The 22271-nt window shown below is 53.0% G+C and overlaps 4 protein-coding genes across 13 annotated transcripts; all 4 read right to left on the bottom strand.

The window, feature by feature from the left end:
* Positions 1 to 2646: 2646 nt before the first annotated feature.
* crebrf (creb3 regulatory factor) lies at positions 2647 to 7961 on the bottom strand. The gene is made up of 10 exons (XM_049742763.2): positions 7793 to 7961; positions 6157 to 6330; positions 5858 to 5983; positions 5590 to 5771; positions 4424 to 5484; positions 4113 to 4310; positions 3841 to 4030; positions 3698 to 3771; positions 3481 to 3600; positions 2647 to 3363 (listed from the first exon to the last, which is right to left on the bottom strand). The coding sequence occupies exons 2-10, from the start codon at positions 6163 to 6165 to the stop codon at positions 3245 to 3247; spliced, it is 2079 nt and encodes a 692-aa protein (XP_049598720.1). The 5' UTR covers positions 6166 to 6330; positions 7793 to 7961; the 3' UTR covers positions 2647 to 3244.
* Positions 7962 to 8273: 312 nt separating this feature from the next.
* On the bottom strand, positions 8274 to 10717 carry LOC125982332 (prenylcysteine oxidase-like). The gene is made up of 7 exons (XM_049742820.1): positions 10377 to 10717; positions 9992 to 10198; positions 9755 to 9929; positions 9474 to 9685; positions 9272 to 9412; positions 8756 to 9167; positions 8274 to 8692 (listed from the first exon to the last, which is right to left on the bottom strand). Exons 1-7 carry the CDS (start codon positions 10480 to 10482, stop codon positions 8437 to 8439), a joined length of 1509 nt encoding a protein of 502 aa, XP_049598777.1. The 5' UTR covers positions 10483 to 10717; the 3' UTR covers positions 8274 to 8436.
* A 145-nt stretch (positions 10718 to 10862) lies between these two features.
* tcerg1b (transcription elongation regulator 1b (CA150)) lies at positions 10863 to 17643 on the bottom strand. 7 transcript variants are annotated; one of them, XM_049742724.1, is made up of 21 exons: positions 17563 to 17643; positions 16662 to 16923; positions 16400 to 16567; positions 15985 to 16324; positions 15561 to 15818; positions 14827 to 14886; positions 14359 to 14544; positions 14182 to 14285; positions 14003 to 14091; positions 13774 to 13934; positions 13626 to 13707; positions 13409 to 13544; positions 13246 to 13335; positions 13061 to 13179; positions 12849 to 12999; positions 12621 to 12785; positions 12361 to 12543; positions 12113 to 12292; positions 11951 to 12034; positions 11760 to 11860; positions 10863 to 11681 (listed from the first exon to the last, which is right to left on the bottom strand). In XM_049742724.1, exons 1-21 carry the CDS (start codon positions 17607 to 17609, stop codon positions 11480 to 11482), a joined length of 3168 nt encoding a protein of 1055 aa, XP_049598681.1. In that variant the 5' UTR covers positions 17610 to 17643; the 3' UTR covers positions 10863 to 11479. The 7 variants fall into 7 exon arrangements, with proteins under 7 accessions (XP_049598681.1, XP_049598678.1, XP_049598682.1 ...); XM_049742721.1 differs by having other exon boundaries at positions 11951 to 12292; positions 15561 to 15815; positions 16400 to 16546; XM_049742725.1 differs by lacking the exon at positions 14827 to 14886 and having other exon boundaries at positions 16400 to 16546.
* Positions 17644 to 18031: 388 nt separating this feature from the next.
* Positions 18032 to 22155, bottom strand: LOC125982314 (clathrin interactor 1). Of its 4 annotated transcripts, XM_049742786.1 has the most exons (12): positions 21986 to 22155; positions 21471 to 21575; positions 21296 to 21392; positions 20960 to 21068; positions 20719 to 20889; positions 20490 to 20658; positions 20213 to 20423; positions 20021 to 20102; positions 19878 to 19958; positions 19520 to 19785; positions 19243 to 19429; positions 18032 to 19101 (listed from the first exon to the last, which is right to left on the bottom strand). In XM_049742786.1, exons 1-12 carry the CDS (start codon positions 22150 to 22152, stop codon positions 18908 to 18910), a joined length of 1839 nt encoding a protein of 612 aa, XP_049598743.1. In that variant the 5' UTR covers positions 22153 to 22155; the 3' UTR covers positions 18032 to 18907. The 4 variants fall into 4 exon arrangements, with proteins under 4 accessions (XP_049598743.1, XP_049598742.1, XP_049598741.1 ...); XM_049742785.1 differs by having other exon boundaries at positions 19243 to 19402; positions 20490 to 20889; XM_049742784.1 differs by having other exon boundaries at positions 19243 to 19405; positions 20490 to 20889.
* Positions 22156 to 22271: the final 116 nt, after the last annotated feature.

The raw sequence follows: 22271 nt of genomic DNA on the forward strand, positions 1-22271 counted from the left end.
TATTTAGACAAAAAAGACCATAAGGCTTTTTTTTAAAATAAAAAATTACGATATCTAGTAAGGCTTTTTTTAAGCAAAAAATGACAATAAGTATTAAGAATTCTTATTAGAAAAAAAATGACCATGTAAGGCTATGTTATTATTGAAAAGAATAAAAATGTACCGTGAGCCTTTTTTTCCCATAATGACCATATATGGTAAGGTTTTTTCCATTAAAGGCAAAAGTGAGCTAACCCCATGACCCCTGACCTTTGATCCATGACCTTAGACCCCCTAACACATTGATTTTTTTTCATCACCAATTATATCACACATGCATTGACTGAATTAAAACACCAGCTTCAGCATCCACGTTTATTATTTGACAAAGTAGCACACGTTAACACCTCCAATGAAGAGAACGACATTTACTGGCGGGAATTCTCTCTCCTTTCTTTTCCTGAACTGGAAAAAATGCCACAGAGTTCCCATCTTTTCCCAACACACGCACGCACACACGCATGCACGCACGACAGCCAGTCACTGTCAATCAGCCGGTGGTTGACCCCCCCACGGAACTGACAAAGTTTGCTACTTCAGTCGAGGTGGTTCTGAGCCAATCGGGCCGAGCGGGTTTGAGTTGACTTTGACCGTATGGGGCGAGCACGCGCCCGCGTTATTTATTGATTAGTTGTTGAGCGTGAAAAGCAGTTGAAGAGAAGGCCATAAAGTCCAGATTGACGTCTTGGTTGTTGGCGTGCCATATACAGTACAGTGATATAGAACTTCTAAGCCCCGCCCCCTCGTTAAGTCACAAGTAGAAATCAGTTTACAAACGCTAACAATATAGCATATAGCTCTCTAGGCTGGATATCACCCTGAAAAAAGTCAAAGCGCAATCACTTTTCCATAGGAAATCTCATCTCAAGGCAAAGGGATCACCGTGCGCGCCGGGATTTAGACCCGGACCAGACGACGGGCTTCCTAGGAACCACGCACGGTTCCGAACCCGTTCCTAAACCGCCTCGTAGACCTGGCCGGGCCGGGTCACGGACCTGAGTCATATAGCGGACAAAGTCAGCTCACAATGTGGCGGACCAGATCGGAGACGGCAAAGGGTCGAGGTCATAGACCGCACCGAATCCCGTCACAGACTGTGCCACGATCATCATAAGGGTGAGCCGTGGGCCGCAACCAGTCAGGTCCTAAGCCGACTCCCAAATATCAGAGGCCGGCCCGGTCCACGAAGAGCGGCCGAGCTCGTGGCGCTCAAGTACACTTGCAGCATTCACACCAGGCCTTTTTATTTTTAGCAGCAAATGGAAGAGAAATGCTTTTCTTTTTTCTTTTTTTCTTTTTTTGGACAAAGTGCAATTGCGTTAAACATATATAGGATTCTTGACATGTATATTATATATATATATTTCTTGATATAGTGACTCTTCTATAGTGTAGATATCAAGCACACTTAACTTTGTAACTATTTACAGAAATGGAACTGGACGGGAGAGGAGAGGAAAGCCAGTCAAATAAGAGTCTTGGATCGTCGTTCCCAAAGAGCACCAAGTTCTCCCTTCTTTCGACGCAACCGCACCGGTACAAATAGAAAAGATTTTGACAGATCCACGACGACGACGACTTCTATGGTTGTGCAGCGCAAGCTGCGATTCGCTCTCACTGTGCGGAAAACAAAGAAAGCAACATTCTGGAAGCGGGAACGTCAACTTGCTGTGTTACAATTGCTGGGAATGTAAGTTTGCGTTTCCGTTGGCGCACCTTTCAAGCCTTCGATGCTGGCCGGCCAGCACGCAGCTAAGGTACAAAAATAGGAGCGCAACTTTGATTTTGTCCGCTTTTCAACGGAAACGTGGGCGACGGACATCACGGGGACTTGGAAAAAAAGTGCCGGCATGCAAACCCGAAACTTCTGATTTTGACATGATTACAGAAATCGGAGGTCCCTGCACGATAGTCGTTTTGTTTTGAATAAAAGGCAGAATAGTACAAGACCATAATTGTACATTTTGAAATTCTGATTTAAATTTTGCTCGCCATGTCGCAAGTGCCTTGTGAAGTTTTTCCAAGCGCTCGAAGAAACAAGGACCAAGCCCTTTCGGCTGTGCGGCCGAGCGGCAAGCCTTCATTTTGCTGCACGCGCACGTCCGAAGGCACCACGCTCACGCTCGCTTGAAGAGCGACAGCCGCAGCAACTGATGCGGCCAAAGACGGCACAGTGCGCAGGGCAGGGGAGCAGATAAGGAACATTTTGGTTCTTGTGTTTACGACAACCCCCCCCCCCCCCCCCCCCCCAAAAAAAAACAAACAAACAAACAAACAAACAAACAGGTAGCTTATCTAGTTAGCGCACTTAGCACATTTAGCTTGTCGCGTGGACCGAAAAAGAAATGTCTCATTTGTGGACCCAACGAGCTTCACAGTTCCATTGGGGTACCTCAGACCCTCCCACCCCACCCCTTCCCCAATATACCCCCCCAACTTCTACATTCAATACGGCGTCATGTAAGCTGTGCAAAACCTTACGTTGCCTGGCTGGGTGGCCATTTTGTTGCATGTCTTTGGTACAAAACAATCAATGAAAATAGATTACGAGTGTGCAAATATTCCTTTGTAACGCAAAAATAGCTCTCAGCCTCGCCCACCCGGAGAGTACCACCCAGCAACTGTCATCTATTGCAGAGCCCCCTCCCCAGACACACACACACGCACACACGCACACGCATACAGTGACTCTGTGGCATCGAGCAAGCAGAGCTCTCATATTTACGCACATTCACAAGATCTTTGAACATATCACAACTTCTCTTTCCACGCGCACACACAAATATTTCTCCCGCCGTCACACGCGCGCACACACACAAGGCACAATGAATAGAATCGGATCATTCGGAACACTAGCATGAACTCACTCACGTCTACTGTACAAGAGGGGGGGCGGAGCCATCTTCATCTTCCTCCTTGCAGCCCGATTCGCCCCGCCCGTGTAGAACTAGCACCATACTACATCCCGTTCCGCTCGGCAATCTCGAGGCCTTTCTGTTCGCCGTGGCGACGGGATTCCACGCTGTCACGGCACAGCTGGCCTGGAGGGTGGGTAGGGGGGGGGAGATGGGGTGGGGTGGAAAGCTGGGGTCGTGCGACTACACGTGTGCATTGAGGCCAGGTGGGAAGGGCATGCAAAGGGGGCGTGGTTATAAGGGGGGACAGGGAGGCGGGGACACTGATGCCGCGCCTCCAGAGTGCTGGTCTACATTTTGGAGGTGGGCACCCGCAGGCCCACCAGCCCGCCGGTGGGGTCGCCGCATCCCGTGTTCTCCAAGATCTTGTTGACGAAGTCCGAAGTCTGTCCGGCGACAGGCGGCGACACTGCCGACACAAACGGGAAGTCAATTGATGGCAACACAAACCCAAATTGATCAAGCGATGTCAAAAAATGTCCTTGAGTGGTTGCCGGGAAAGTCGGTGCAGGGCGGCGGGCCTCACCGATCTTGTCCTGGATGATTCTGTCCAGCGTGTCGCTCATGCTGCTGGTGCCAGGGGATGAGTCCTCGGCGCGGCTCACGATCTCCTCCTTGATGGCGTTGATGACAAACAGCAGGCGATCTACGGGAATTCCGCACTTGTGAATATGGTGAAATGGCAAACTAATGTGACTAAAGGGAGGAAGGAAGCGAGCCCCAAACAGACGCCGAAAACATACCGTACTCGGTGCTGAGCCCCCACAGCTTCACCTTGTTGGCTTCATACTGCGCCTTCTTCTTCAGACGGCAGGCCCTGCACACAGCGACACGTCAGCGTGGTGCCACTCGGGTGTGTGTCTGTGTGTGTGTGTGTGGGCCTTACCTGGAGGCCAGCTTGTTCTTCTCCTTGCGTGACCACGGCCTGGCAGTGAGCGGCAGCTCGCTAACGGGCGTCAGGTCTCCAATCACCTTGTTGAGTTTGCGCAGCTCTGTGCCGATCTGCAGGAGCTTCCTGGGGTTGGGGGTCAAGTCCTCAACGTCAGTGCGCCGAGACCTCTTCAGCATGTGTTTTCCTGCGAGGCGCAGGGCGAGACACACTGTTACACGCAGTCCATTTTCGCTAAGTTATAAAACGCACAAAGCGAGCGGGTTTACCGTGCAGAGGTCCATTCTTCTGGTACAGGTTGCTGGGCAGGGTGTGGCGGTCCCACTCGCAAGGTTTCAGCATGCGCTCCTGCTTGGACGGCGTCAGCTGCTCGCTGTACTCCCAGAAGTAGCGGCGCTTGCCTCGCTTGCGGCTCGACACGCCCGGCGTCAGGCCCTTGGCGTCCTCCGGGAGGGACAGGTCGCAGCCTGTCCCACCAAAAGGATGAAGATGAGGAACGTGTGAAGAAGGAAAACGATGTGGATGTGAAGACGTGAAGATGAAAAGAACGACAAAGAAAAGAAAGTGGCAGCGTGCCTACCAGGCTCTGAGAAGGCGTCGCTCATGTAGTCGTCCTTATCGGCCTCGTAGTCGTCATCTTCATCCTCCTCCTCGTTGTCGGACAACTCGTGCTCGCTGCCAAAGCCTTCGTCATGGTCTTCGTCGCGGTCTTCCTCAAGGTCTTCGTCACGGTCTTCCTCACGGTCTTCCTCGTCCAGCTCCGGCCCGTCGCCCTCGTCGCCTTCCTCCTCGTCCTCTTCGTCGTCCTCTTCTTCCTCCTCCTCCTCCTCCTCTTCATCATCCTCGTCTAGCCGCGTGATGCTCCTGCCGGCGAGGCGGCTCCGGGTGAGGAACAACGAGTAGTTGTGTTCTTCCTCTTTGCTCTTGTCCTCCTCCCCTTGCCCGTCGCTCTCAGGCCCTCGGGGCACCCCTCCCGGGGCGCTGCCCTCCAGGGGAGCGGGGCCGGCGTCCTCTGGCGGCGGGCCTGCGCCGAACCCGAGGCTGGCGGGAGAAGCCAGTGAAGCAGCGTCGATCGACGTGGACGCTACGCTGTGGCGCTGCAGGGGCTGGGGGGCCTCCGCCTTCTCCAAGCAGGTCTGTGAAGGAGCGTCGGCTTGCGCTTTGTGAGCGCTCAGGCGTACTTTGGGCTTCCGCACAAAGTCAAAGTTGGTCGGCGGGGTCGCCCGTACAGCGCCTTTGCCAGGAGAACCACGCAGATTAGCCTCCGTCTTGGACATGGTCTCTGTGCTGGACGGGACTGGCCGGGTGGCCTTCTGGAAGCCTTCGGGGAAGTCCGGCAGGAGGCTCCTGGAGGGGCGGGATGAGGAGGCGCAGCTGGCCGAGGGACGGGTGAGGCCGGCGCTTGACGCGGGGAGTGGCGCTCGCTTGGCGGGGGGCGGCGGCTGGGGCCCGGGCGGACTAGGCTCGGTGGGCGGGTACAAGGCCTCGCACACGGGCTGCGAGTCCTCGCTGTTGAGCTGAGCCAAGGTGGGCGTTTGGCCAATCACTTCCTCATCCTGGTACGGGCTGGAGAAGTCATCCAGGCCCAGGAAGTCCACCTCCTTGGTGCCCCAGATGTCGCAGCTGGCTAGACGTGTGTATCTGAATGCAGACGGATGCAAGAACACACACACGTGTTAAAACAGAGGCAGGCTCCGCGTGGGCGCTTGGCATCCTGTTAATTGCAGTAGGGCATCGTGAGCCTACCTGGTGAGGTCCTCCCAGTAGGAGTCCCACTGCTCAAACGCCGAGCCGCCATGCGGCGCGTCGCATTCTCCAAGCGTCATCATCAGCTGCTGCTCCGTTCCAGCGTCAGAATCCTTGGCCCCATCGGCCGCGCCCACCATGCCGTCTCCATACGGACTCTGTCGGTGACTCATGTCTCTGTCCTGGGGGGGGGGGGGGGGGGGGGGGGGGGCAGAAGGCAGGACATTTACAGACCTAAATGACCTTGGATCTTGAGTGTTTAACTCACCAGCTCATACATAAAGTCAGGGTCGGAGGTGTTGGCGAGCAGTTCGGTGCTGGTCAGTGCCTGGTCGGCGAAGGAGAAGTGTTGAAAGTCGTCCCCAAAGGGAGGCTCCATCCCACTCACGCTGGGCTGCAACATACGCGTTCACACGTCAACATTAGCACAGATGCGCTGGCGCTCACTCAATTGCTTGATTGAAATGGCGTACATCCCAAGACAACATTGTACTGCAGCTCTCCTTGCCCACATGCCTGGGCAGAAGGTCTGTCGCCATAGCAACACACCACGTGACAAAGGCCTACCTGAGGCATCGCAAGATGCAGCTTAGCGCTTCAGCGGTGGGGAACCTCTGGGCCTGGCGTCCAGTCCCAGGGGTGTGAGGTCGCTCGGGAGAGGAGCGTGGGAGAGCTGGACCGAAAGGTGGCGGCGGCACTCGGGTGGGTGTCGTGACTCCAGACGATCTAATTTAAGACGATCTGATAAACATCAGAACAAGACAGAAAACACAATCAGGGAAGAGAGCAATGAAAGAAACGATAAACATTATATTGCTTTTGCAGTTGTCATTCTGAGTGTGTGGATGATTTTGTCTGTTTATTTCCAAACACAAGAAATCATAAACAATAGACAAGCAAGGACTGCAAAATCTAGACAAATTGCTTGTTTGGAATGACACTAAGTTGCTATTTTAGAAAAGGAAGGGGCGTGGATGTATGTAATAAATGAGAAAAGACAGCATGTAAAGTACAATTTCTCATTCCTTCATAAACTATGCAGGAACGAATATAGTTTATTGTTGTGGAAGAAAGAAAGGATAAACTTTTACATCCTAATGATAAACAGGATGTATTATTATCCAGATTCTTTCAAAGACAACAATCAAACAAGAATGTGGCAACAGTGGTGACGAACGAAGATGGTGAGCTGCCTCTCACATCCTCCAGCAAGCAAAACAAACGCTCACTCTAACCCGACGGCGCCAACACCCACGCGGTCTCGCCCCCCCATTGGTCGAGAGACTGTGTCAGCCCGCCTCCGCGCTCAACATGATTGGTCAGGTTCGCCGTCAGTAGCGAGGCGCTCGTACATAATGAGCGAGCACTCGTTCAAGGTTGGTTGAGGCTTAAGATAAACAAGTCGGAGGCCTGCCTCTCGCTGGCCTACTTTCAAATGTTCCGCGTTTGGTTCGCCACAGACGTAAAAAACACACGACAACAAAGTCAACCATCAAGCCCCAACCAACGCGTGCTAATGGCTAGCTGATCGCCGTGAACGGGACACTAAAGTGTTCGCTCGAGGAAACATTCCCACTCGCGTCAAACATCAAGTTTCCTTCTAAAACATGGATACCGCTTTTTTTTATTAACTTCATGAGAAAACAAAGCGTGCGTGTGTGTGTGTGGGGGGGATGTTCTAGCATGTGCGTGTGTGTGTGTGTGTTGGGGGGCGTGTACCGTGGCAGCGAAAGTCAACGTTCCACGCCATCCACGACCACTTCAACACACGTAACAAACCACAAATCAGAATGTCCTTGTGCAAGTGTGTTCATTACAAAAGTATCTTGTTACGCAATTGCTTTCCAGTCGTAGTGGCCGGGAATTAGACGGGCACCCCACGCCTGCTAAATGTTCCCAATGAACATGAGAAACTACGAAAGGGTGCTTGTTATTGTTGGTTGAGCTAGGGGGGGGCGGGGTGTACACGATCATTTGCACCCACGAAACAATTGCAAACACAAGCCGAACGACTTCAATTTCTTCGTTTTCTTATTGTTTTCCGCCGATTTAATGCGCAACAATAATAAGAAGAGCGAAGGAAGGGAAGGAGGAGGGGCGCTAGCTGGCAGGCTAGCCGCGGAGCTAATAATCCTCCGCGGCGGCCGAAATCTCCAAAGCGCAAAACCTTGGCCCGATCACCCAAAAAAAGCGTCGCACTCACCGATTTGCTGACTCACTTCCGGTCAGGCCGCGCTGGCGTCCCTCTCGCAGGCTTGTTTGGTTGGGTGGTGCGGTTCAGTTGGCTGGCTTGTTTCTTTCGTATTCTCACCGAGTTTGCTTCTCGCTCTTTTGTTTTGTTTTGTTTTGTAGCTTCCTGGAAGGCGCGTGACTCCCCCACCACGTGGTACGTGGCTCGGCCAATGGGAGTGACGTCTTCCGTGTTCCGCAGGATAAACACGATTTGCGCACACTTGATCCAAAGTGTTATTGCTGTTTCATATTCCTTTTGTTAAGTAAATTTAAATTAATTTATAAAAAGAGAAATAATTGTTGATCTGAAATTGTGGACCTGGCCAACTACTGCGTAAAATGATTTTTTTATTGTGCTATTTTTCATTTTGTGTAAAATAATTTATTCTAACAGTAAAATCATTGATGCTAATACCTTATTTTATTAAGCACAATGAATTAACTTCCACAAGTTTAATAAAAATAATTTAACATTGTTTATTTTTGCAGTAACAAAATAATTCATGGTCACAATTAATTTGACAGATATCAACCTATACAAATACATATTTCCTTCCATAGGCGCAAGCAAAACGGGTGGGAGCAGGACGCCTCGAGGCCCCAAGCCGTCCAAGGTCAGAGTTCAGTCTTGATGGCGCGCGGCAGGTCTTTGTGGTCCACTTTGAGACTGCGTCCATTCCACCGGTGGTAGGCCAGCAGGGCGATGTTCTTGGCGGCCACGGCGCTCATCTCCATGGCGCTGCCTGCCCACTCGATGCCGCTCAAGTAATAGAGGTGCGGCCGCAGCTCCACAGGGGGCAGCGCTGTACCCGCCGCACTGCCGTAGCGAGGGTACGCCTGCCACTCGGTCGCCTGCGCCGAGTAGTACGACCTGCGGGGTGCGACGACATGCATCAAGGGCCTGCGCGCCGTAACTTCCGTGACGGCGTCTCACCTGAAGAGCGTCTTGAGCTGCTCTCTGGTAAGCACGTTAGGTGAGAAGACTTTGTAGACGGCGGCCTCGTGCGCCCGCTTGCGGCGGAAGTCCGGCGCCACGTCGACAGGATAAACGCCGGCCACGCTGTTAAAGAAAAGCGCTGGTGTGGCCGTAGTCAGCACGCTGGCGTACGGGAAGAGCCGAGCATCCGGGAAGCCGAAGAGTGACGTGTTGAGGTAGCCGTGCACCAGTGTGGCCACTGTGGCCTGCCACTCGCCCTCGCCAGGTGCTACCGCTGCTTCCCAGTCTGGCAAGGAGATCCCGGCGCCACCTCCCCGCAGCGGCGCCGCCACCACTACCAGGTCGTAGACTCCCGAGCGCCGCTCGCCCTCCTCATCCGCCACGCTCAGCTCATACTGAAGCGCGTCGCCTGTGAGGAAAACCGCGACAGGCATGCAAATCACAATGGCATCAAATAAACCAGGTCACATGTCGCCGTACAGGAAGTTGGATTCCTGCGGCCGAGGATTTTACCTGCTTGGAGCGGTCGCACCGAGGTGACACGCGCCTGCAGCAGGTTGGCCTCGGCGAACTTGAGTAGGCCGTCGCAAAGCAACTTGTTGCCACCTTCCACCGCCCACAGGTTAGAATGGGCGCTCGCCAGCGACACCGCACCTGCAAAGGCAACCAGGTATGCCCCATCTGGATCAAACTCAGTGACGGCGAGCACTCTAACCTGCGAAGGCGGGTACGCTGACATTCTGGCCGTAATTGAGCCATATGACGGGCGCCACCACCTCGTCGATGAAGCGCTGGGACACGCCCAGCTCCAGCAGCGAATCGGAGAGCGGCTTGCGCGTCATGTTGACAAAGCCGCTCCCGCCCAGCGACTCCAACAGCTCCTCCAACGAGCTGAAGGCGTAACCATGGGCCTGGTACTTGTAGATCCTACCACAAAGGGATGCTGGGATGATGGCGGCAAAGCACTACTTTTCCAGTCTGAATGCATGCACTCACCTGATGAACTTCTCCATGATCTCCTCCAGCCACATCTGCAGCCGTATGAAGCTGATGCCATAGCGCCACCACAAGCGCAGGAGGTCCAGCAAGTACCAGTCCGTCTCCTCCACAATCACCGAAGTGCCGTCAAACACCGCCGTCTTGCCCGACACACTGCGACGCTGCTTCAGCCCTACGCGCACGCGCAAAAAAAATTCAGCGCATTTGTGCGTATGCATACAAACACGCACTCACCGAGTTGCTTGACAAAGTCATGCATGTGCAGGTTGAGCGCGTGGATAATCGAGCCGCCCGACTCGTACTGGTTCCGGTTGACGGTGACAGTGGCCAAGCGGCCGCCCACCTCACCCTTCTCGTATACATCCAGCTGCACCTCGGGCCCAAAGTGCTGCCGCAGGAAATGCGCCGTAGCGCTGCCCCCGATGCCCGCGCCTACCACGGCTGAAAACACAAAACAGCGCCACACCTTTATGGCAACATCATCCATCTATTCATCCTCTTCCGCTTATCTGAGATTGCTGTGGAAAAAGGAGAAGGTGGAATGCAGTTCCGGGGATGTTGTGAACGTCCAGATATTGGGCAACATTGCACAAATAGGCGATTGGGTTGTTGTTCTTACCTATTTTGGAGGGCGGAGCTCCATCCACGTGAGCGGCGGACGCAAAGTCCGACGAGAGGGCCACGAGAGCGGCCAGCAGCGGCCCGAAGCTTGAGGGGCGCCGCATGCCGAACAAGAGACGAAAAGAGCGGACTGACAAAGAGAAACGTTCCCCTTCGCTCGGCTCACACTTATGTTAGCCGTTAGCAGGCTCATCGATGCCGCTGCGATTGTCGATTAATCGAGTCTGACCGCGCTCATCACGTGACATGACAAGGTGGCCTGGACCGTTACGTTGTGTTCGTTGAAAACATGTAATATTTTTATTTTTATCTCGTTTCTTATTTGCATGGGAGTTATGCTGCATTCTAGTCAGGTGGTGCATTTTTTTTTTGTTTACTTAATTCTTGATACGCATTTCGGTTCCATGTTTTAGTGATTTCCTTTGTTCAAATTAATTGTTTTTGCTGTCTCGATATTATCCTGTGGAAGAAGCGTTTTTGGAGGTTGAAAAAAACAAGAAGTTGCGTTTATTAGAACGTGGAGACAAAGTTTGCGAACATTCCGGACGGTGGTGGCGCTGTAAGGCTTGTCTCACCTCCGACACACGCACACACTAAAGATGATTTACATGAGCTATCATACACAAGCGGCCGCAGAGTTGATTGCAGCATCATCATCTCATCATCCCTCGAGACCGAAGTGAAAGGTCAAAGGCGACGGGGGGGCTCCATCCCTACATGGACAAGCTTCCAAGAGGCTTGCAAAATTGGAGGAAGTGGTAAATTTTCCATGGGAATTGATGGAAATAAAGCAGAACAGTTGTGCTTGACAGTTGCACTTTTTACAGTTTGGAGCCGTCGCTTGCTTGGCGGCCTTTTTTTTTTTCTCGTTGCGAGCTTTCCATTTGCTAAGATGCCCGCGTCTGTGGGCAAGGAGAGCTAGCTAGTCTGCTCGGATATCTGCTCTGGACACAACTAAAAAGTTTCAATGTACTTAGGCATCAATTCCCAGGGTAAGTTTGCCGTTTGGAACAGTCTATTTCCCCTGAGGGCCCGAGGAATCGCAGCCTTTTGCAACCCGTGCACCCGGTGGTGACAGCGGGTGGGGGTGGGAGCTGGAGGTCACTTAGTGGAGCGGCGCGTGGGCTCTGAGGCAGTGGGAGGCGGGGGCGGGCCGCGGCGGTCAAGGTCCTCGATGTAGAACATAATGAGCTTGCGACGCTCCTCGGGGACGCACTCCAGCACCAAGTAGCGTTTGTCGTTCTGCAGGATTTTCTCGACATCCTTCAGGTGCTGCTCCGATTCCTGGATCAGTTTCCGGGACCTGCGCGTCGGAAAAGGGGTCAGCGACGGACAGACGCGGCGGTTCATCAGCGGGCGGGAACAAAGGGAAGGCACAGACCTGTACGTGATGAACTTAGTCTCCTTCAAGAGAGTTCTGAAGTCAGCTTTGGCCGTGATGTACTTGTCTTTGATGTAATCTTCAAACTCACGCTGACGCTTCTAAACGCAACAACGTAAAAGCCTCAAGGTTGTGTCTTGGTAATAAAAATAAAGTGGGTGGATAAAAAAAAAAAAAAAGCTGTGCCTTACTCTGTCACTAGAAGAGAACTTAATACATCGAGGGTCCTCCTTGATGATTTTCTTGACCTCCTTCCAGGTGGTGGTCAGTGTGATCTGCAAAATAAAAGGCATGTATCGCTGCAAGTGAAGACAGACTTTAAATATGGCGCACTGCGGCAAGAGCTGACTCACCACGGTGGTCTCATCCAGCAGCTGCCTGAAGTGTTCCTTCTTCTTCTTAGCCAGCGCCTCCACATGGTCATTGAAGAGCTTCTCCTTCTCCTCGCGCTCCAGAAGCGACGCCGACTCCCAGCGGTGGTCTTTGCGAAGGTTCCGCCGCGTGTCAGACCACGTGGCGTCGGACGAGCGCACCTGCGAAAAGATGGGGTGAGGCCGGGCGTGTCTCATTGCAGTTGCGCTCGCGTGCGTGAGCACCTCACCATGTCGGACATGAGCGCTTTGAAGTGCTGGATGGCTTCCTCCCTCTTGTGCTGCTCCCTCTCGCGGTCGATCTCTTTGGTCTGTTCCGATCGGGCCTTCTGAACCTCGCGCTCGCGTTCCCGCATGCTGGCCTCGATACGAGCCTGCCGCTCCAGCTCGCGCTCTTTCTCCAAGTCCAGGCTCTGCGCGACCACAAATACGTTAGCGATTCCACGGAGTAGAGAAAATTGTTGTTGAAGCAAACAATGTTGGGAGCGACCTTGGCTTGCTTGTCTAGGTACTGCTTGAAGAACTCCTCCCTGAGGGCGGAGCTTTCTACCGCCTTGTAACGAGGATCCGTCTCCATCTTCTCTTTGACTTTGCTCCATCGCTGTCCTCCTTCCACGTGCTGGTCGCTCAGCATCTCAAAGAAGTCCTGCCTCACCTGCCGCCGGTGCACAAGTGCTTGTGAGTCAGGTGTGTGTGTGTGTTGGGGGGCTCTCCTTACCTTCTCCCCTCTGGACTTGGAGTCGTCCTTGTCTCGCTTCTTTAGGGCCGTCATGTGCTCGACAAAGATGGCTTCTCTGTCCTTCATCTTGTCGATGCTCTTGAAGCGAGGATCACGCCCGTGTTTGCTGGCAAACTCGCTGAAGGTGGTCCTGCCAGGAGCACACGAATGTTAGAAGAGGCCTCTTGGGTGACGCCAGCGGGGCATCTCACCTGGCCGTCAGCTTGGCCTCGTCCATCATTCTCCTGAAGTCGTCTTTGGCCTGCATCAGTTTGTTCTTCTTCTCTTTCCGCTCCTCCTCTGCTCTGGTCTTGACGTACTGGTCGAAGACCTGTAAGCGCAGCCACATGGTGGAACCGGGCGGTAGGCGAAAAGGCAAGGAGGAGACAGCCATCACCTGCTTGCGTTCTTTGGGGTTGAGCAAGAGATAGCGAGGGTCGAAGACAATCTTGTGAAGCTCTTTGTCCCATGTGGAGAAAGCCGACACCTGTAGGGAACAAACGCACAAGTGTCAAAAGGTTTTCATTTACCTAGAAATGTCAAAATACACAAATACATACCCCTCTCTCCAGCAGCATGTCTTTGAACTGTGTCATCCTGGACTCCAGGGGCACCACGGCCCTCTCGCGGGCTGCCCGAAGCTCCGCCTCCATCACCGCCTCCTTCTCAGTGTCAGCCTCGTTGGCGTCCTCCTTCCTGATAGCCAGAAAAATAACGTACGCGGGCGTGTCAGACCAACACAGCTGACAGTCACGAAGGCACGTATAGGTGACTGACTTTCTCTTCTTGGCTTTGGAGGATTCACCGTCGTGTAGGTCATCCGCGGCCAGGCCCAGATCCGGCTCCTCCTTGCTGAAAACTACACACACACACAGTTACAAACACACAAAGGAGCCACACAAAAGCCAGAGAGAGTCAGCGGGACCTGTCCTCCTGGCGTCATCCAAGGCTCTCTTGTGCGGAGGCTCCTGGATGTGTTTGTCAACGTCGGTGCGTCCCAGCAGCTCGTCAGGGCGGTCCCACATGGACAGCCGAGTGGTGGGGTTGTAGAAAAAGACGCGCTCGTCCCCCGTCCACACCACGCACCTGACGGAAAACACAATAATTAGCGCGGACGCCGGCCCTCGTCAGTCACCGCTGGCGTGGAGACGCACCACGGCGTTCCTGGAATAGGGTTGGTGGCCACCGGACGAGCTTTTTGGGCTGCCTTCTCTTCCTCGCTCATTTCTTCTTCTTTGCGTTCCTTTGGCACACACAAAAAAACATTTGATTTGATAACCGGACTTTCGGCATTGTCACAGACTATTCTTTGAGTGAGGGGGAATTCTTCTACCTGCTTCTCATTGTTGATGAGCATTTTTGCCTCCTCCTCCTCTATCTCCATGGCCTCGGCTTCCTCCTGCGCCATACGCTCCTTGACCTTCTCCAATTCTTTTTCTGCACACGCACAAACATTGCAGTGGTGAGCAGTAGGGCACCTAAGTTGAGTTTTACAGCGCTTGGTTCTCACCTCTATCTAGTAGGCTTTGTGGCTTCTCCCAGGTGGACTCCATGGTGCGGTTGTTGTAGTAGTACGTCTTGCCGTCCACCGTCTTGTACTCGGACCACTCGGGCAGCTGCAACGCTGGCGCTGCCGACAAGGCCAGCTGTGGGTGCATCATGGACACCAGGGGCGGCCCCATGCCGGGTAGCATTCCTGAGGGGGGCGGGGTCAAAGTTATTGGACCCAGCGGTGTCACATGACCATTAACAAACCCAAAGTGTATTATAGAATGATTCAACCACACTCACAGGTGGCCTCCAACATACACAAGCACATATTCACAACCCAAAACACAATTTTGCATGTGTGGTTGTGAGCGAAATCACAAAATGTGCCATCCATGTGGTGTGACTGTGTTGTGTGAGGACAGCAAAAGAGGAGTGCAGAGTGGCGGCGACAGACTAGCATGCTATTGAAGCGGGCGGGTGCGTTTACCGTTGGCGCCGGGGCCCGCCTTTACGCAGGGAGCGCCAACTATCTGCATCATTGCTACACCTGCAACAACAACAATGCACAAGCAAGCATCTGGTTGGTGGGAGCCACCAGCAACACACACTGTTTGTCTTTGTGACGGTGGGGGAGCATCAGGGGTGGGGAATCTCTGCTACTCAAGGGCCACATTGGCGGGGTGGGGGATCTGGAAAATAATTCTGTTTGTCATGGTAATATTTTATAGATAGAAAACTAAATTTTGCCAATTTGACCACCAAAAAAAAAAAAAATGCTGAGTGGATGCAAGCAAGCGCCCTCACACCAGATAGCACGTGGAGGAAAGAAACGAGAAGAGGAGAGGAGGAAAACAAGCACGACATCTGTCGCCAAGCACTCACGGACAAATTTGGCGTCTTGCAAACGAGGTCTTTCTTTCTGTCAATCATTTTGTTTTGACATGCATCTCTGGCTTTGATTGTTAATTCAAGAAATTGGTGAGGATCATGCACACAATGTTCTTCTATTTGCATCAGTTGATGGCTTCAAGCCAAAACTGAATTCATAACTTGATGCTTTTTTTATTTATTTTTTATTTTAGACTCTGTGGTAACGTAAAATCAACACAAATGTATTGTTTACCTAATTTTTAAGCCAAGCATCTCAATCAGCATCACCTCAAAAATCTATATGAAGAATGCATGGAAATGTGCAGCCGGAGTTAGCAATGTTCTTCTCACCTGGCAGGGGGATGTGCATGCCCGGCAAAGGCACGCGGAAGGGCGGCACCATGACAGGCGGGAAGGCGGGGATGGCAGCAGTAACGGCGGGCTGGGCCACGCTGTGCGGCAGGGCAGCGGGCAGCATCGGGACAGTCTGCACGGCTGTGACGGGAGACGGGGACAGCGTCGTGGACACTGTCACCGCAATGATTGGAGCGGCGGCCGCCGATGAGCTGACCGCGGAGGTGGGGATAAGCTCCGCTGTGGCACCGGCTGCTGGAAGGAACACAGGCACATGTGTGACTTGGTGATGAGCATGCATGCGGTGTGGGGGTGTCCAAACTAATCGTGTCTGACTTGCATCTCAGGAGTTTCCCAAAAAGATGCCCTTGGACGACCATGTTTGGAACCCCCTGATGTCGTGTGACCTGTGTGTTGCAACCTGCTATGGTGACGGAGGGGGCCAAGGTGAAGGTCGGGTCCGGACTGGAGCTGAGTGTGCGAGAGGGGGTGCTGGAAGCGGCGCTAATGGGTGAGGCGGACGCACTGGCCGTGGTGCTGATGCTGCTGGCGCTAATGACCACAGTGCCGCCGGGGCTGGAGGTCCCAGCACCAGGAGCACCCACGCTGGCGCTCCCCGTGCCCGAGGTCCCAGGGGCCCCCGCCGCGGCGGGGCCAGTCCCCGCCACCAGAAGAGGGTTGAGTTCTGCCTGCTGGAGGATTTTCACACCCTCCGGTTTAGTCCACGCCGACTCTCTGGTGCGAGCGTTGTAGTAATAAGCCTGGGGTGGGGTGGAAAGCGGTGAAGCCAGGCAGCACGGCACAACGCAAGGGCATCCAAGTGCAGATTTGTTTACCTTTCCCTCGGGCGTCTTGTTCTCCACCCAGATCTCCTCGGTGGGCGCGGGGCTTGCAGAAGTAGGGGCCGGGGGCATCCCAGGAGGAAAGAGCATCCCCGGAGGGGGTGGAAGGTTGCCCATGGGAGGGGGAAGGAACGGGGGTCTCTGCAGGAAAGACGCCACAAACTTCCAACAATGATTTCATCCATTAATATATTTAAATTCTACATAATAGTGGTTAGCTAGTGGTTAGCGGCAGCCAGTGCTAAACATATGTCACCTGCAGGTGGGGCGGTCCTATGGGGGGTGGCATTCCTGCTGGTGGCGGGATGGGGGGCATACTGGGGTCAAAGGGTGGCCGTGGGTAAGGGGGACGAGCCGGCGGCGGTCCCCTCATCATTCCAAAGGGGGGCGGTGGCGGCCGGAGGAGGGGTGGCGGGCCGCGTAGAACAGGAGTTTGCCCGGGACCCGGTGCGGCGGGGGCAGGCGAGGTCACCGGTGCCGGGACGGGTCCGTGGAACCGCACGGCCTGCTGGGCCATCCTGCAGCACATGCACACTCAAATGTAAATATCAAACGGCCATCATGGTGACCAAGAAGCCAGAAAAACAAAGCCAATGCATATGTTTTATTAAAAGTAAACAAAAGAAAATGCTGATTAACTGTTTCTGTGTGTGTATGGGTTTTTATGGGTGTTGTTGAGCACAATACTCCAATTTGAAACGTCTGCGGGTAAAGACCTGAGCTCAAGCAAGCTTTTCGGGGGCGGGCGCCTTCAAAACGCCGCACGCGTTCCATTTGAGTGCAGCCAATCGCAGCTGCCTCGGCTAGCCAGCTATAGCTAGCAGGATAACTTGGGAAAACAATCAATTGTACTTGCCACACACGAGTGAGCGTAAAAGCTCAACAAAATAGACTAACGCACCGCGATTGAAGGGACACATTTCTGTGGAGATGCTCTGGATGTGCTAACGTAGCGCTTAAGCTAACCACAACTAGCCGCCAGCTATTTAGCCAAATGAACATTAGCTTCCAAAGCTACATCCACAAACAGCGTCTTGGCCTCACACATTCGGGCAGTAATAGAACCGCCCGGCGATCTCATTTTAAAGCAGCAACACGCACGGAACATCACGCGGCGGCGTGAAGGCTCTGAAAACTCAAGTCGGTTCATTTCTGACCTACTGTCGCTGAATCCGATCGCTTCGCTCTCCGCCTGCTCCGCCATTACAGGAAAATGCAAGCAGCCTCTTCCTGGGAACGCCCCGAAGTACTTTCCTGGCTTTCTATTCGACGTAGCGCGCTGTCAATCAACAAAACTCCACGTTGATTTGTCGCATCGCCTCCAATGGAGCGCCACGTCTTTGTTTGGTCACAATACAGGCCTCGCAGCCATTGGTCCATTTGTCTTCATTCGTATGTCGCTCGTGTGTGCGAGCGTTCGTGGAATTAATTAAATAATGAAATAATGAAATAAATAAAAATCACACAATGTGTCATTATTTACCGCTGTGGGCAAACGTACACAAACAAAAATTAAAAGTTGATACTTGAGAAGCGATACCTGAAAAACCGAAAGTACATACAGATGCATTCGTAAGCTACTTGGTTACTTGCTACTCGCATTCAAGTAATAAAATATCAGGATGATTCACTGAGGTTGCTGCAATTTAATTGAATGTCGAAGAAAGCACGTACACAATTGCAAGAAACTGACTTGTACTGAAAAAAGAACAAACATCAACAATGTCCTTTATGAAGACGAGTAACGCAAACATTAAACGTACATCTACGGAATTGTCATTCTGAGAGTAACAAAATAAAGATTTGGTCATTTGAAGCACGCAAAAGTCTCTGCTTAGCTGTGTGCCCGCACGTCAAACAAAAGAGCCCCCCCCCCCACCAATGTTGAGTTTGTCCCTCGTATTTTTGCAAGTCCATGGCTTGAAGACGGTGGCTCCAAAGTGAAGACCTCGGGCCCGCCACGTTGTTTCTTGCAACTTGCGCCGGTTGGAAGGAGAAGGTGGCGGAAGAGACTCAAGTCAGGGAAATGTATTTAGAAGGCCAAACTCAAGTTGAAGATGGCGGAGTTGTCAGAGGGACGTTTGCCCTGAGGAGGTTTGGGGCCACTCACAAAAAGTTTGCGCTAACCGGCTTGGGGGTGGGATGACCGACAACACTACCAGCTAGCGAGGATCCAAATGTGCTTCACCAAGCTCCCTCAAGAGTATTTTCTTGTCTTAAGATGGATTGCTGCATAAAAAGTCCTGAAGCGATGGACAGTTGGACGCTCAAAATGGCCCATTGAGTTGACTGGAAAGGTTAAAGTGCATTTTAGGTTCATCCTGAACCCCAAAGACCAATATAGCAAACTTGTTGAGAGTGGCATACATGGCAAAGGGCGACACGGAAGGGGGTGGGGTGGGGGCTTGCAGCCGCGGCATTTCCGCGCTCTTAAGCACATCCCATTATCTCACACGCCCGTCCTCACCTCAACAGGCGCACACCTCCAATTTACAAAGTTGCTCAAGTTAGAAAAGGCATCTGGCTTTGACGCGCCGCGCCGAGCCCCGGGGTCCCCATCCTGACGGGAGCGGCAACGCCCATTGTCGTCAAAGGTGGCATGCTGGGATTGGCCTGAGGTCCAATGAGTGGCGCCAAGCCTCGCTTGAGGTCCAGGCCTCCCAAGTTGCTGGCCAGTGCATGGATGGGAGGCACGCCTGCAAAAAGTGTCCCACATCAGTCAACACCTTCAACCACCCTCCCAAAAACTCCCAAATATTTTGACCCCACTGGCCGCCAAGTGAACTGCACCCACAAATTGCAAAGCAAGCAAATAGTGAAGAGTCGGGCCGAGCTACCTTGTTGCTGCAGCTGCCGCATGTTGTTGGGGAGGGTAGCCGGCGACTTTACGGGATTGAGGCCAGATGACAGGAAGTCCAGGCCGATGTCGACAGACGGGTCGGACCAGGTGGAGCCTAAAGAACCCTGCCCTCCGACCATCTGCTTGAATCCAGTGGGCTGCTGAGACATCAAAGTTCCCAGACTCTGACATCACATACCCAAATAAAACAATTCATACGTAATCAAGAGGGGAAAGCAACGTGTGAAAGCACAAGATGGAAGAGTCCTTCAGACCTGCTGGGAGCGAGACGCTGGGACGTTTGCCGCGACGGATGGGAAGGTCAAACTCTGAGATGAGCTCAGTGTCGTCGGCTGGCTGACCCCGCCCATCAAGTCAAATAGCTCGGCGGATGGCGGGACAGAGGTGGGGTTCGTAGGTGGGGGGGCGCCAAACAAGTCGACAATCGGCTGAGAGGCGGAGCTTGATGACGTCGTCGTTGGGAGGTCGGCAAAGGCGCTCCAGTCTCCGAATTCTGCGGTTCCGTTAGCCGGTGCCGCGACTGGTCACATGACAGACACATATTACATATCCAATTCTGCCAGCAGGTGGTGCCTTGGATCAACTACCAAACTTTTATAAAAACAAAATTACCAGTGGAGGAGGGCAGGCTGACAGACGCCACTGGCGACGAGAAGTCAGCGAAGTCGCAGATGAGGTCGCTGGAGAAGCCCCCTGAACAGACACACACATAGGCAGTGACATACACACACATGCACACACACTCCAAGCCATACCTGCAGAAGAGCTCTGATGGGTCGAAGAGTCAACAAGCAGCAGGTCAGCCAGCCCCCCGCCACAGGGTCTCCTCCCGGATGCCTAGTGAGACAGTATAGAATGGACCTTTAAAAAACTGTCCAATAAATGGCATTCACAAAAGTCATTCCCTGAATCAACTTGAAGCATCTCCAAAATAATATTGAAGTGACCTGATCGTCATCGGGACTCTTGTCTCCGGTGTAGTGGGCGGCGGCGCCGAGGTCCAAAGTCTTGTTGGCGGGGGTCCCGCTGCGTTTGCGTGTAGCAGCGGTGGTCGCCTGAGTTACGTGGACGCTCTTGGCGGGGACGCTATCCTCCTCGTCTTTGAACTCGCGAGCTTCCAGGCGACCGTTCCTGGATGTCCTCTCCCCCTCGTTGTCGCTACCGTGACAGCAAGAAGAGCAATTATTTTCCATTTTCAATTCTCAAAATCGATTCAGCTCCTACCTGTTCCTGTCCGGGGAATCGTCTCGCTCCTTCTTGCGGAACTTGCTGATGGTATCGTCGATGGTGCTGCCGATCTTCTCGCCGATCTCGCCTAGCTTCTCGCTGAAGGGGAACGCCGCCCGGCTCTTGTCCCAGTCCTCCTCCCATTTGCTCCGCTCCAGCTCACAAGCTGCACACAAACACAGAACCGTTGCGGTTCGGGATGGATATGGGCTGAGGGACCACTCACAGTTCTTGGTGCTTCCCCCTCCCACGCTGTCCGAGGAGACCCCAATGTATTTGTCCTTGTTCTGCTTAGCTTTCTTGCGCTCCTCTCGGAGCCGCTCGTCATCTTGGACAAATTCCACCGTCTCCTTCACCTTCTGACGCACGTTGATGCCCTGGTCTTTGCCGTTCTCATCTGTCCAAGCCAGGCATGCATTTCAAAAGAGGGAAAACAACGGAGGCAGAAGGGGCGGCCGGGCACTGACCCGTGAAGCGGTAGTTCTCCAAAGATCTCAGGTCGTAGATGTGCTCTCGCGCGCTGGTCACCACTCGTTCCGATCCGTTCCTGATCAGGTAGGCCAGCAGCAGCAGCGCCTGCCACGTCACGCCACAACTTCACCAGACTGTGCAAATTGGGTAGAAATGGCGCCACAACTATGCAACCATGTGGGCATGATACTGACTGGAATTCTGCCGCCACGGAATTTCTGCCTTTGAAATTTAGGCTAGGAGGCGCTATCTAAAGAGTTTGGCGCTAGATATGTGATGTCAGATGTTAATCCAGGCAACTTTTCTCACATTCTAAACTGCACAGCGCTCACCTTGTACACGCGTCTCCAGTTCTTCTTGTTGTCTTTCAGCATCCTGGTCCACAGCATGTTCATCACCTCGGGGAACTGCTCGTACATGAAGGTGGACCTGCTCACATGCAAGCGTACACCAATATGCTAAATAAACGTGTGCATGTGTCTAAGTAAGTGCATGTGTTGTACATACTTGGCGATTTCTCCCATTAGTTGGCCAGACGGCCCCCAGGGGTCATCATTGGTGGCCTCTCTCACTTTAGACTCGATGTCGGAATAGTTCATCACCACGTTAGTACTGGTGATGTGCACAAACACACACACATTGTTATTGTTTTTTTTGGGGCGCTAGAGATATTCTCGTTTGCACGTTGGGAGGAGACGGAAGCTTGCGGGCCAGAAAAGGGCGTGATGCTCCTGCAGCAGATAGCGGCCGCGGTCAAGCTACTGTATGGTTGCCTGAATGCTCAACCTGAATCTCATTTACAATCGGTTCAGACGAGCTGAGCTCATTCCCGAATAAGAGTAGGAATAGTCGAAGTAAAAGGTTTCATTATTGACAAGTGGGCTACAATAGGATGGAAGGTAGCTAGCTCACCAGCTAGCAGCGGCTAACAGCTGAGTCTCTGAGCGTCCGTGACGTCACAGCCGCTAACCGGCTTTAGCATAGCTTAGTTGCACCTGGCTTATTCGCGGCCCGTTACTTACGCTTTGTCTACGAGCTCTCGAACCTTCCACATGTTCAGCATCTTCTGCGCGTGGGCGCCCACCCACGCACACACAAACACGAGCGTCCCACTCACGCACACTGCCAGCACGGCCGTGCACGAACAACGCCGCCTCACGAGCTTTTCTGTACGTCGCCGTGACGTCATTAATCACATCGACACGCCCAAAGAGCTCGCCCGCTGGCTGTCATGGTAACTTCGGCATCCCCAAAAGTCTTTTTTAAATTTTTTATCTTACATCCTTTCCTCAGAGATGCTTTTTTGCA

Source organism: Syngnathus scovelli, chromosome 15, assembly GCF_024217435.2.
Source record: "Syngnathus scovelli strain Florida chromosome 15, RoL_Ssco_1.2, whole genome shotgun sequence".
Classification (NCBI taxonomy): domain Eukaryota; kingdom Metazoa; phylum Chordata; class Actinopteri; order Syngnathiformes; family Syngnathidae; genus Syngnathus; species Syngnathus scovelli.

Coding starts and splice junctions, on each gene's coding strand:
- crebrf (XM_049742763.2), bottom strand. Junction 4,031..4,112: donor GAAGAATGGACCTCTGCACG/GTAAACCCGCTC, acceptor TGCGCCTCGCAG/GAAAACACATGCTGAAGAGG. Junction 3,601..3,697: donor GGGGCTCAGCACCGAGTACG/GTATGTTTTCGG, acceptor GAATTCCCGTAG/ATCGCCTGCTGTTTGTCATC.
- LOC125982332 (XM_049742820.1), bottom strand. CDS start 10,482: ATGCGGCGCCCCTCAAGCTTCGGGCCGCTGCTGGCCGCTCTCGTGGCC. Junction 9,686..9,754: donor ATCATGGAGAAGTTCATCAG/GTGAGTGCATGC, acceptor CCTTTGTGGTAG/GATCTACAAGTACCAGGCCC. Junction 9,168..9,271: donor GGTGCGACCGCTCCAAGCAG/GTAAAATCCTCG, acceptor TTTTCCTCACAG/GCGACGCGCTTCAGTATGAG.
- tcerg1b (XM_049742718.1), bottom strand. CDS start 17,609: ATGGCGGAGCAGGCGGAGAGCGAAGCGATCGGATTCAGCGACAGTAG. Junction 14,092..14,181: donor TCATCAACAATGAGAAGCAG/GTAGAAGAATTC, acceptor TGTGTGCCAAAG/GAACGCAAAGAAGAAGAAAT. Junction 13,708..13,773: donor GGATGACGCCAGGAGGACAG/GTCCCGCTGACT, acceptor GTGTGTGTGTAG/TTTTCAGCAAGGAGGAGCCG.
- LOC125982314 (XM_049742782.1), bottom strand. CDS start 22,152: ATGACGTCACGGCGACGTACAGAAAAGCTCGTGAGGCGGCGTTGTTCG. Junction 21,576..21,985: donor CGAGAGCTCGTAGACAAAGC/GTAAGTAACGGG, acceptor GCACATCACCAG/TACTAACGTGGTGATGAACT. Junction 21,069..21,295: donor ACTGGAGACGCGTGTACAAG/GTGAGCGCTGTG, acceptor GTGACGTGGCAG/GCGCTGCTGCTGCTGGCCTA.